This window comes from Dipodomys spectabilis, unplaced genomic scaffold (assembly GCF_019054845.1).
Source record: "Dipodomys spectabilis isolate Male_0828 unplaced genomic scaffold, ASM1905484v1 ptg000118l, whole genome shotgun sequence".
Classification (NCBI taxonomy): domain Eukaryota; kingdom Metazoa; phylum Chordata; class Mammalia; order Rodentia; family Heteromyidae; genus Dipodomys; species Dipodomys spectabilis.
In genome coordinates, this window is record NW_024870795.1 from 5695958 (window position 1) to 5707864 (window position 11907).

At 49.8% G+C, this 11907-nt stretch overlaps 1 protein-coding gene across 4 annotated transcripts in view; it reads left to right on the top strand.

The window, feature by feature from the left end:
• Positions 1 to 11699, top strand: part of Rps6ka1 (ribosomal protein S6 kinase A1) — a 43602-nt gene extending 31903 nt beyond the window's left edge. For all 4 annotated transcript variants that reach the window (XM_042688547.1, XM_042688548.1, XM_042688545.1 and 1 more), the window contains 7 exons: positions 161 to 250; positions 589 to 747; positions 8371 to 8532; positions 8742 to 8818; positions 9052 to 9169; positions 9831 to 9968; positions 10758 to 11699. In XM_042688547.1, coding sequence (XP_042544481.1) covers positions 161 to 250; positions 589 to 747; positions 8371 to 8532; positions 8742 to 8818; positions 9052 to 9169; positions 9831 to 9968; positions 10758 to 10880 — 867 coding nt within the window. In that variant the 3' untranslated portion in view covers positions 10881 to 11699. The remainder of the gene's footprint in view (positions 1 to 160; positions 251 to 588; positions 748 to 8370; positions 8533 to 8741; positions 8819 to 9051; positions 9170 to 9830; positions 9969 to 10757) is intronic.
• Positions 11700 to 11907: the final 208 nt, after the last annotated feature.

Consider the following 11907-nt stretch of genomic DNA (forward strand, 5'->3'; position numbering starts at 1 on the left):
AGGCTGATTAGTGTGGCCCTTTGGTGGGGAGGGCTGGGGCCCGAGGCTCTGTAGATGGTGAGAGGGATGTGTCTGAGACTCCCAGGGCCTGCAGTACGGGCTCTATGGCAGCAAAAGGACCTGGAGTCCCAGCGCTGCTCTGTGCACCCACTTTCTTCAGGTCATCGACAAGAGCAAGCGGGATCCTTCAGAAGAGATTGAGATTCTTCTGCGGTATGGGCAGCACCCCAACATCATCACCCTGAAAGATGTGAGTGGGCGGGTCCTGGAGACCAGGACCGAGGCAGGCTCCCAACTCTAGTCTCAAGCCATGTCTTTAACTTCTGAGTGCTTGAGTGGAGGAACGCCACCCTGGGTTCCCCCTGCCCTGGACACACCTTAGCTTCTCCCCTTCAGACTCAGGCCTTCTCTGAGAGCTCCTCTGCCTATGGGGGATCACGACAGCTCCCTTGTGCAGAAAGACAGGAGCCCGGTTGGGTGATGGCCCAGCCCAGGGCCACTAAAGCACAGAGCAGGAAATAGACCTGAGGCTCATGGGGAGGCTGGTTGGTAACTGAGGTCCAGGCCTGACAGCGAGGTTGCCGGCAGGTGTACGATGATGGCAAACACGTGTACCTGGTGACAGAACTGATGCGGGGCGGGGAGCTGCTAGACAAGATCCTGCGGCAGAAGTTCTTCTCGGAGCGGGAGGCCAGCTTCGTCCTGCACACCATCAGCAAGACTGTGGAGTATCTGCACTCACAGGGGGTAAGTCCAGGTTAGGAGAAGGGGCAGGATGTGCCCAAGGTCATGCCATCTGCCCCAAGGGAGAACTGTGAGCTGGCCCAGGTGCGGCAGTTTTCAGACAAGGAACATTCAGGGCAGGTGAGTGGGTAAAGGTAGATGGAGTGATGGTCGTGGAGGGAAGGAAGGGAAGGAGGAAGAAAAAGGTGATACAAACTAGAAAGGAGTGTTTATTCAGCGCCTACTGTGTGCCAGGTTTGTTTATTTAGTGCCAGTATTGGGGCTTGAACTCGGGGCCCTGGGAACTTTATATTTTTCCCCTCAAGGATGGTACTTTACCACTTGAGCCACAGCTCCACTTCTGGCTTTTTGCTGGTTAATTGGTGATAAGTCTTAGACTTTTCTGCTCAGGCAGGCACCTCAGCCTCTTGAGTAGCTAGATTATAGACATAAGTTACCAACACCTGGCCCATGCTTGGTCCTTACATTATCTAAATTGAGTTTCACATCAGCCCTGAGTTGGGTGCTGTGAGAAAGCCTACTTAATAAGTAAGAAGAGTAAAATGGGGGCTGGGAATGTGACTTAGTGGTAGAGTGCTTGCCTAGCCACTTCTGGTTTTCTCATGGTTAATTGGAGTGTTATGGACTTTTCTGCCACAGCTGTCTTCAAACCACGATCCTCAGATCTTAGTCTCCTGAGTAGCTAAAATAACAGGTATGAGCCACTGGCGCCCAGCCACAAATGTATTTTTATAACTGATTTTTTTTTTTTTTTTTTGCCAGTCCTAGAGCTTGAACTCTCAGGGCCTACCACTGTCCCTGAGCTTCTTTTGCTCGAGGCTAGCACTCTACCACTTGAGCCAGTGCCACTTCTTTTTTTGTTTATGTGGAGGAATTTTGTATCCACAATTTTTTTGGGGGGGGTCCAGTCGCGGGGCTTGTACTCTGGGCCTGGGTACTGTCCCTCAGCTCTTCAGCTCAAGGCTAGTGCTCTACCACTTGAGCCACAGTGCCACTTCCGGCTTTTTTCTTTTTGCTTATGTGGTGCTGAGGAATCGAACCCAGGGCCTCAGGCATGCAAGGCAAGCGCTCTACCACTGAGCCACCTTCCCAGCCCTATGTGGAAGAATTTTGTTTATGAGGAATTGAACCCAGAGCTTCATGAATGCTAAGCAGGCACTCTACCAATAAGCCACATTTCCAGTCTCTATAGCTGATTTATTACAATCATAATCTCTGCAAAGTCCACACATTTATTTCATCCGTTATTATGTCTCAGAGGTTTTTGTTGTTGTTGTTCTTCAGACAGAATCGTGCTATGTTTCTCAGGCTGGTCTTGAACTTCCAGATTCATGTGATCCTCCTCCTTCAGCCTCCTGAGTATCTAAGACTGCCTTATGCCTGGCTTAATTAGGTCTGTGGTGGTAGTAGTGGTTTTGGGAGGTGGCAGGTTCTTAACTATGTAGCTCAGGTTGGCCTGGAACTCACTGTGTAGTCCAGGCTGGCCTCAACCTCATGATCCTTCTCTCTCTACCTCCCAAGCGCTGGGGTGCATAGGGGTGTTCTACCACACACAGCCTTTTCTTTTTAACCTGAAGTAGAATTTGCATAGAAATGTTCTGTATACACCCATGTCACCTCCACAGTGAGCCCCTCTGCCTTGGGGAAGAGGTCACGTATTCTGTGGAATGTCCCACATTCTGAGTTTGTCTCTATATTTCCAGGCAACATGATTTGCATTCTTTTCTTTTCTTTTTTTTTTTTTTTTGGGTCCGGTCGTGGGGTCTGAACTCTGGGCCTGGGCGCTGTCCCTCAGCTCTTCAGCTCAAGGCTAGCGCTCTACCACTTGAGCCACAGTGCCACTTCCGGCTTTTTTCTTTTTGCTTATGTGGTGCTGAGGAATCGAACCCAGGGCCTCAGGCATGCAAGGCAAGCGCTCTACCACTGAGCCACCTTCCCAGGCTGATTTGCATTATTTTCATTGCCCCTATTTCCTGTAAAGTGCAAGGTGCTCTAAAGTCTTTGTTAGATTCAGCTTCAAATTTGTCCTTATCTTTTCTATAGAGGACTGAGGAAGACTCTAGAAAAAGGGCTCATTGGCTGGGTGTTAGTGGCTCACATCTGTAACTCTACCTACTCAGAAGACAGATCTGAGGATCAAGGTTTGAAGCCAGTCCTAGCAAGCTTCAAATTCTTATTTCCAATTAACTAGCAAAAAGCTGTTAGTGGAGCACCTGGCTCAAGTGGTAGAGCTCCTCCCCTGAGCAAAAAAGCTGAAAGACAGTGCCCAGGCTCTGACTTTAAGCCCTAGTATACCAGCACAAAGAGGAGCTGGGGACCGGGGAAGGGGGAGGGGGGAGGTCAGCTCATTGTGACCTGTCTGACCACTGGCACCTTATTTGGCGTATTGATGGGGCGGGGGTGGGGAAATCATGATATCATTCCTGGTCCACAGCGGAGGCAGCTTCTCTCCCAGATGTAGAGTTCATGCACTTGTGGGATCTTAAAGTATTTACTTAGAGAAATTAGATCTCTGATTTGTACTTATACAGTAGCTCTACTTTTGCACAACCAATAGTTGTAATTATGTTCAGTGTTGGGCATTCTGCTACTAAACAATAAAAGAGGATAGGACAAAACAAAGAAAAAGGAAAGAAAAAAGAAAATGTCAAGTTCCTCCATCCACGATGCCCTTTCATCCTGCCTCACATCTGCAGTCCCTGCGTCCTGTTCTGCATTAGTCCCATTAGATGGTACCAGGCCCCTCTCCTTATTTATTTTATTTTCATTTTTTTGTCAGTTGTGGGGCTTGAACTCTGGGTCTGGGCACTGTCGCTGAGCTCTTCAGCTCAAGGCAAGCACTCCATTATTTGAGTCATAGTGCCGTCTCCTTATTTTTTTTTTTTTTGGTCGGTTGTGGGGCTTGAACTCTGGGCCTGGGTGCTGTCCCTCAGCTCTTCAGCTCAAGGCGAGCGCTCTACCACTTGAGCTACAGCGCCACTTCCGGTTTTCTGGTGGTTTATTGGAGATAGGAGTCTCACGGTCTCTCCTGCCCGGGCTGGCTTTGAACCGCAATCCTCAGATCTCAGCCTCCTGAGTAGCTAGGATTACAGGCGTGAGCCACCAGCGCCGGGCTTTTGAAGACTCTTATCTAGCTGGGTACTGTGCTCATGCCTATAATCCTAGCTACTCAGGTGGCTGAAATCTGAGAATTGTGGTTCAAAGCCAGCCAGGAAAGAAAAAATCCATGAGACTCTTATCTCTGATAAGCCATCAAAAAGCCAGAAGTGGAACTGTGCCTTAAATGATAGACTCCAGCCTTGAATGAAAAATCCAAGCACGAGCATAAGGCCCTAAATTCAAGCTCCAGTACTAGTACATACACAAAAAGACCTTCATCTAATAATTTCATCCTGTCAGGATCTTGTACTCAATTATTTTATTAGAGGCAATGTCTGATTTCATCTAATTTATTAGGGATTATTCTTTTATTAAGAAGAACTTTACCCCTTAGCTGAAGGTTCACTTTGGTTACCACATGTGTTTTTAATGGTCATGTTTCAAGTGCCTTAGGTTTCTGAAGTGGCCAATGCAAACAGACTAATATTTAAACATGTCAGATCAGAGAGCAAATGTGTTTCCTTTTCCTGTTTTGTTCTCAAGTGAGTACTAGTTAAAGTTAACTCCTAAGGGATGTGACGTCATACCAGAACATTTGTCCAGTATCTGAAAGGTGCTGGGGTCCATCCCTAATACTGGGGAAAAAAAAAAGAGCCAGGCATGGTGGGGGACACCTATAATCCCAGTCCTAATGAGACTGAAGTAGAGCCAGGCAATGGTGGCTCACTCACATCTGTAATCCTAGCTAATCAGGAAGTTGAGATCTGAGGATCACAGCTCAAAGCCAGCTGGGAAGGAACCTCTGTGAGACTCTTCAATAAACCACCAGAAAACCGGAAGTGGCACTGTGACTCAAGTGGTAGAGCACTAGCCTTGAGCTGAAGAGCTCAGCAACAGTGCCCAGACCCAGAGTTCAAGCCCCACAACCGAGAAGACACAGCAGAGTTACTGAGTTACCCAAGGCTTAGAGTAAGGAAGAACTTTCTAGAATAGGGAACTCTCTGCAAAAGTAGTGAGCCCCTCCACAAGGTTGTACAAGCTCAGATGCAGACAGCCACTTGAAGAAAGCCATAGTTCATACATCACTAATCTTTCTGGTTCTTTCCAAATATCAGGGTCAGTGAGGAGGACATGGGAGTTGCTTGTGGAGGCATGTGGAAGGATTCTCTGGGCTTTTATTTGTGGCACATAGCTATTGTCTATAACCTAGGGATCCAGTAGAAGCTAAGGGCCAGATCCATTGGTCACCCCATTTGTTTCAGTAACATCACAGAATTGGCTTTTAGATCACTAAGTGCAGTGTTTCCAGTACCCCAAATTTCTTCTGTCAGGAGAGCCATTAGAAGCTTTTCCCCTTTCTCTTTTTTTTTTTTTTGCGGGGTAGGGGAGTGTGGGGGGGTAGTTGTAGGGCTTGAACTCAGGGCCTGGGTGCTTTTCCCTGAGCTCTTTTGCTCAGGGCTAATGCTCTATCACTTTGAGCTACAGCTCCACTTACAGTATTTTGGTGGTTAATTGGAGATAAGAGTCTAACAGGGGCTGGGAATGTGGCTTATTGGTAGAGTGTTTGCTTAGCATGCATGAAGCCCTGGGTTTGATTCCTCAGTACCACATAAACAGAAAAAGCCGGAAGTGGCACTGTGGCTCAAGTGGTAGAGTGCTAGCTTTGAGCAAAAGAAGCTCAGTGTCAGCACCCAGGCCCTGAGTTCAAGCCCCAGGAAAGAAAGAAAGCAAGCTTATAGACTTTCCTGCCTGGGCTGACTTTGAATTGCAATCCTCAGATCTTAGCTTCCTGAATAGTTAAGATTACAGGCATAAGCCACTAGCACCTTGGTCCTTTTTTTCTTTTAGTAATTTTTTAAATAGGCTTTAATGGGTGTGTGTGTGTGTGTGTGTGTGTGTATGTGTGTGTGTGTGTGTGTGTGTGTGTGTGTGTGTGTGTGTGTGTGTACTGGGTCTTGCTTGAGATTTCACTTATTTTTTTGCTCAAGGCTGGTGCTCTACCATTTGAGTCACAGCTTCACAGCTCCACTTTTGGCTTTTTGGTGGTTAATTGGAGATGAGTTTCATGGACTTTTCTGCCTGGGTTGGCATTGAACCATGATCCTCAGATCTCAGCCTTCTGTGTAGCTAGGACTACAGATGTGAGTCACTAGAGCTGGGCTGGTTACTGTATCTCAACATGCAGTGCTGCCCGGGGTTCAGCCCAGGCAGTTGCTGAGACGAGTTGCTACTTCCCAAGCCCTGTGCTGAGTATGTCTGTTCTTGCCTAAACCCTGGGCGTTAAGCACAGTTATGAGCCCCTTTTCCAGGTAAGAAGACAGAGGCTTGGAAAGTCATAAGCCAGGCTCACACTCTAGTCTGGTCTTCTGTGGCTGACGTCATAGCTGAGTCAGAGGGCACAGCTTGGTGTGTCTGGTTGCTTTTGGCCTGAACACCTATTTTGTTTGGCCTGTGAGAGGTGGGGTGTTTTTGTCATGTTGAGTTTAGTTTAATAAAGGTTTGGTGATTTGGTGTTTGTAAAACACCAGGCCTAAGTTGCAGCCTCGTAGCTGTCACCAAGGAGCTATTGCCCCTTTTAGATTGTTCCCACCCAGCCTGACTTCACTCTCAGGTGGCCAGCCTGTTGTAACTTTCCGCTCAGTGAGTGTGGCAGGTGTGACATCACATCCCCATAAACACAGCTGCGGGTCAGGCAGCACCCGCACCTGTGCAGCTTTCCTAAGCGGCATCCCTCGCCCATCTCAGGGGTCACGGTTCCCTTCGTCATTAGTCATTTCTCGATGCAGCGTAAGATTGCCACCTTCTCTAGCCTTGCTTCCTGCAAGTGTCATCTGTGCCTCAGCAAAGTAGAAAGAATTATTATTCTTATAATTTGATACATTGTATATTTAGTGTATAATAATATCTACTCAGTAATAAGCATTTCCATATTAATCGTTATGGAATTATAAGCAGTATAAATCCTTTTTTTTCTTTTTTCTTGGTTGGTCATGGGGCTTGAACTCGGGGCCTGTGCCTGACCCTGAGCTCTTTTCTTCAAGGTTAGCACTCTACTACTTTAGCCACAGTGACACTTCTGGTTTTCTGGTGGTTAATTGGAGATAAGAATCTCATGGGGGCTGGGAAGGTGGCTCAGTGGTAGAGTGCTTGCCTTGCATGCATGAGGCCCTGGGTTCAATTCCTCAGCACCACAAAAGCAGAAAAAAACAAAAAACCAACACCAAGGTTGATAATCATTAAATGTTTCAAATTTAAAAAAAAAAAAAAAAGAGTTTCATGGACTTTTCTGTCTAGGCTGGCTTTGGAATAGGATCCTCAGATCTCAGCCTCTTGAGTAGCTAGGATCACAGGCGTGAGTCACTAGTGCCCAGTTTAATCATTTTTATGTGTTGGGAATTTCTTACCTTTCTAGTCATTTTTAGAATATAGTGTTATCCAGGATTACAGGCATGAGCCTCTGGGGCCCAGCCTCTCATAGATTGTGTTTAACCAGTGATTATCCTACTGTAGGAAAAAAAAAACCTGAACTAATTCATCCTCCCTAACTGGGCTTTGGTGTCCCTAACTGAATCTTCCCTTCTTAGTCCCCACTTTTTTTTTCTTTCTTTTTGAGATGGAGTTACACTTACTGCCCAGGCTGGCCTTGGAACTTCTGGGCTCAAGTGATCCTCCTGCCAAAGCCTCCAAAGTAGCTGGGACTGTAGGTGCATTCTAACCACCACACCTCACGAGGACTTTCCTCTGAAGAGTGGAAACCGTGGGGGTTTTTAAGCTTGGACAGTATGGCCCGATTTCTAACAGGCTTGCTCTAGCATCTGTTGAGACAAGCTATTGGAGGTAGGAGGGGAAGTAGGAAGACTAATGAGGATAATGGGGACTCAAGAGTTATTGGACTCTGAATATACTTTAATAGTACACCAATGGAGTTTATTGATAGATTGAGGAAAATGAGAATAAGAAAACAGGCCATACTCCAATGGCTTATGCCTGTAATCCTAGCTACTCAGGCTGAGATCTGAGAATCATAGTTTAAAGCCAGCCCAGGCAGGAAAGTCTGTGAGACTTTATCTCCAATTAACCAGTAAAAAAAGCTAGAAGTGGAGGTTGTGATTCAAGTGGTAGAGCACCAGCCTTGAGTAGGAAAGGACAGTGCCCAGGCCCTGAGTTCAAGCCCCAGGTCTGGCATGAGGGGGGAGGGGTGTGGGAGAGAGAAAGAGAGAATATGGAAAAATAGACCTAAGAAGGATGGAGTTACCTTAGATGAGATTTCACATGACTAGACTGAAGGGAGAAACTAGGAGTTCAGTGTTGGGCAGATTGAGTTAGAGCTACTTAGTAGACACCTACATGGAGATTTCTAGAAGGCTCTATTCGCAGTTGCCTAGCCCCCATTTAGCCCTTTCTCCTCTGGGATCCCAGGGCTTTCCTCCTCTCTGGGCTTGTCTGTGTAACTTTCTCATCCCTGACGGTTAGTGGACCTGGCTCCAGCCCCCTTGTCACAGCCTGACCCCAGTTCTCTGGTCCTAGGTTGTCCACAGGGACCTCAAGCCCAGCAACATCCTATACGTGGACGAGTCTGGGAACCCCGAGTGCCTGCGCATCTGTGACTTCGGCTTCGCCAAGCAGCTGCGGGCTGAGAACGGGCTCCTCATGACGCCTTGCTACACAGCCAACTTCGTGGCACCGGAGGTGAGTGGGGGCGACAGGAAGACTTAGTTCCACTCCCAGGGGTCCCACACTATTCAGGACTGCCGAGTCTGGATGCTTGACCCGGATGCCCAGGAAAGATCTCCCCCATGGTGGAGACTCAGCTACTCCTTCCCTTGGGGTGCGGGGGCAGTATGCAGCCCCTTTTGTTGTGTCTCAGAGTGAACACGCTCCCCCCGCTTTCCTGTCAGGTGCTGAAACGCCAGGGCTACGATGAGGGCTGTGACATCTGGAGCCTGGGCATCCTACTGTATACCATGCTGGCCGGGTGAGTTCCCAGCCCGGGCCGCTGCTGTCCCTTCCTCCGGCCCTAGTGATCACCTTAGCAGGCTTGCGTTCAAGGAGGTAAAAGCAGAAGTGAGGAGACGGGGCTGGTGCTTGCCTGATGGCAGAGACTCAGCCCCGCCCTAGGACATGGCCCTGCTACCACCTCTCCTTGGCTCATGATGGAGGCCAAGACTATATTGATGGTATGGGTTTGTTTTTTGTTTGTTTCTCCAGATACACTCCATTTGCCAATGGGCCCAGCGATACACCGGAGGAGATCCTGACCCGAATCGGCAGTGGGAAGTTCACTCTCAGTGGGGGGAATTGGAACACAGTTTCGGAAACAGCCAAGGTGAGTCCTGCAGGAGTGGGCCAAGGTCTCTACATTTCCCAAACATTTCTGGCCAGTGGAATATTCCACAAATCCTTCTCTACAAATCCCTCTCATTTGTCTGGGTAGCTTGGCGATCATTCCACCGGCTTTGTGAGAGACAGTCTCCTACTCTGTGGAGACAGTGTGGTGGGAGATACAGGCCTGTGCACAGAGGCCCACAGAGCACCTGCTCATACCTGCACAGCCCCTCTGGAAGGAGATAGCATTTGAGTTTTTTATATTGGCAACAGCTTCAGTTCCTGGGAGCCTCTAAGCCAGACCTGGAACCCATGAGGCAGGTGCTGTTAGCTCCGTTTCTCAGAGAGGAAACAGAGCTCAGAGAATTGAAGTCACTGCTGTTGATGAATGGACTCGGGTTTGAACCTAAGTCTGCCTGACTCCCAGCCCCAAGGCCTTGCCCACCATTTTCCCACATGGCTTTCTGAAGGAGAAACAGGAAGGGCAGCCGGAAGTACCTGAAGCACCCAAGGCCCACATTGGGCCATGCCTGGGTTGGGTCTGGGGTGGCCTTGGCTGAGTCGGACATGGATTACAGGGGCCAGGGGAAAGGTTCAGACCCCTGTGTCCCACGGCTACCGTGCTGCCCTTCCCCTCACTCCCTTGCCCACTATACCTCCAGGACTTGGTGTCTAAGATGCTCCACGTAGACCCTCACCAGCGCCTCACAGCCAAGCAGGTCCTGCAGCACCCGTGGATCACCCAGAAAGATAAGCTTCCCCAGAGCCAGCTGTCCCATCAGGACCTGCAGCTTGTGAAGGTGGGCACAGGAAGGTGGGAGGGGCAAGCTCAGATAGTGTGGGCGGGACTTGGGGTGGCAGAGCAGAAGATGCTATGACTGGAACAGGACCCAGGAGGTAAGTAAAGGACAGAAACCAGCCGGGCAGGGGCTGGGAAGGTGGCTCAGCGGTATAGTGCATGCCTTGCAAGCATGAGGCCGTGGGTTCGATTCCTCAGCACCACATAAACAGAAAAAGCTGGAAGTGGTGCTGTGGCTCCAGTGGTAGAGCGCTAGCCTTGAGCTGAAGAGCTGAGGGACAGCACCTAGACCCAGAGTTCAGGCCGCATGACCGGCAAAAAAAAAACAAACCAGCTGGGCACTGGTGGCTCACGCCTGTAATCCTAGCTACTCAAGAGGCTGAGATCTGAGGATCGCAGTTCAAAGCCAGCCCGGGCAGGAAAGTCCATGAGACTCTTATCTCCACTAAACCATTCAGAAAACTGGAAGTGGTGCTGTGGCTCAAGAGGTAGAGCGCTTGTCTTGAGCTGAAGAGCGCAGGGACAGTGCTCAGGCTCAGGGTTCAAGCCCCACGACCAACAACAACAACAAAAAAAGGACAGAAACCATAGTCCTGGCCTCAGGGAGCCCCAGAGGAACGGATGGCAGCATCACGGGGCTCCCTGAGTCCCCTGGTAGACACAGCTGCTCACCTCTGGAGACTCCAGTCTAATGGGGAGGCAGAAGCAGGAACTGAAGGTTGTGGGAGGTTGCACACAGGGCTGGGACCCCTCTACACGATTGTGCTCAGACCTCTGTCTTCTCTCTCAGGGAGCCATGGCCGCTACATACTCTGCACTTAACAGCTCCAAACCCACCCCCCAGCTAAAGCCCATCGAGTCATCGATCCTGGCCCAGCGGCGGGTGAGGAAGCTGCCATCTACCACCCTGTGAGGCCACAGGGCAGTGCTAACTCCACGGAGGCAGCGTCTTTCCCAGAAGGGGCAAGCCTGAGTCCCAGGGCCAAAGTGAGCAGGAGCCCTGAGGGGCCCCGGGAAGCAGCCAGCCCAGATCACCCCAGTGAGGGTGTGAAGTGCCTTCTCCTTCCCCAAGACGGACTCTTCCTGGCTCAGGCGCTGCGGGATGACAGTCACTGTACAAACTCCTTTTTTTTTTTTTTTAAGGGAAAAAAAATGGCATCAACCACCAATGGATTATTACAAGATCCATTTGCCTTTCTGGGAGCACAAATAGCCAATGCAACCACAGGAGGGACACTGAGTCACCCTGGGGCTCTCTATGGCTAAGACTCCTTCTAGCAGCTTTGAGGCCCTGCTCTGGGAACCCCCACAGTTGGGCCTCAGGAGCCATCGGCACACACCTCCAGTCAGCGCAGCGTCGCCTTGCAGGGCCATGGGCTGTTTAGCAGGCCTCAACTCTGTTCCCCAGCCAGCTCCTTTTCCGTTCTGTTCCACTGAGGGTCTAGAACCACTTTCTGCTAGAGCAGAGGACCCTGCTCCTTCCGGCTCCCCGCTCCAAGCACCAGCATTCACGTCGCCCACCAGTGGGCCCCTGCAGGCGGCCCAGAGAGGTGGACACCCACAGCACTTTCTGGCGGACTTGGGTCGTGTCCGCCACCCAACAGTTCACACACCAGGGGGACAGGTCACCAGGGGCAGAGGCTGTTTGCATTTCTTCCTCAGCTGGAAACTCAGGGTTCATCTGTCCATGGCCTTTCTAATAAACTTACAGCCGAATCGAAGCACACTCGTCTCTACTTGTACAAACGCTCTTGAATTTGCTTGCTCTCTGCTACCGGGTGGAGAGGACTTGGACAGCCACAAAAAGTGGGTCTGGGCCAATTAGCCCAGCTGCTGGAGAGCGTGCGGGAATCCCTCTGGCCCTACCCATTCCTTCCTGCCAGGGCATTCCTTTATGGTATTGATGACAGTAATGACAAGTGCCAGGACTATGCCTGTGC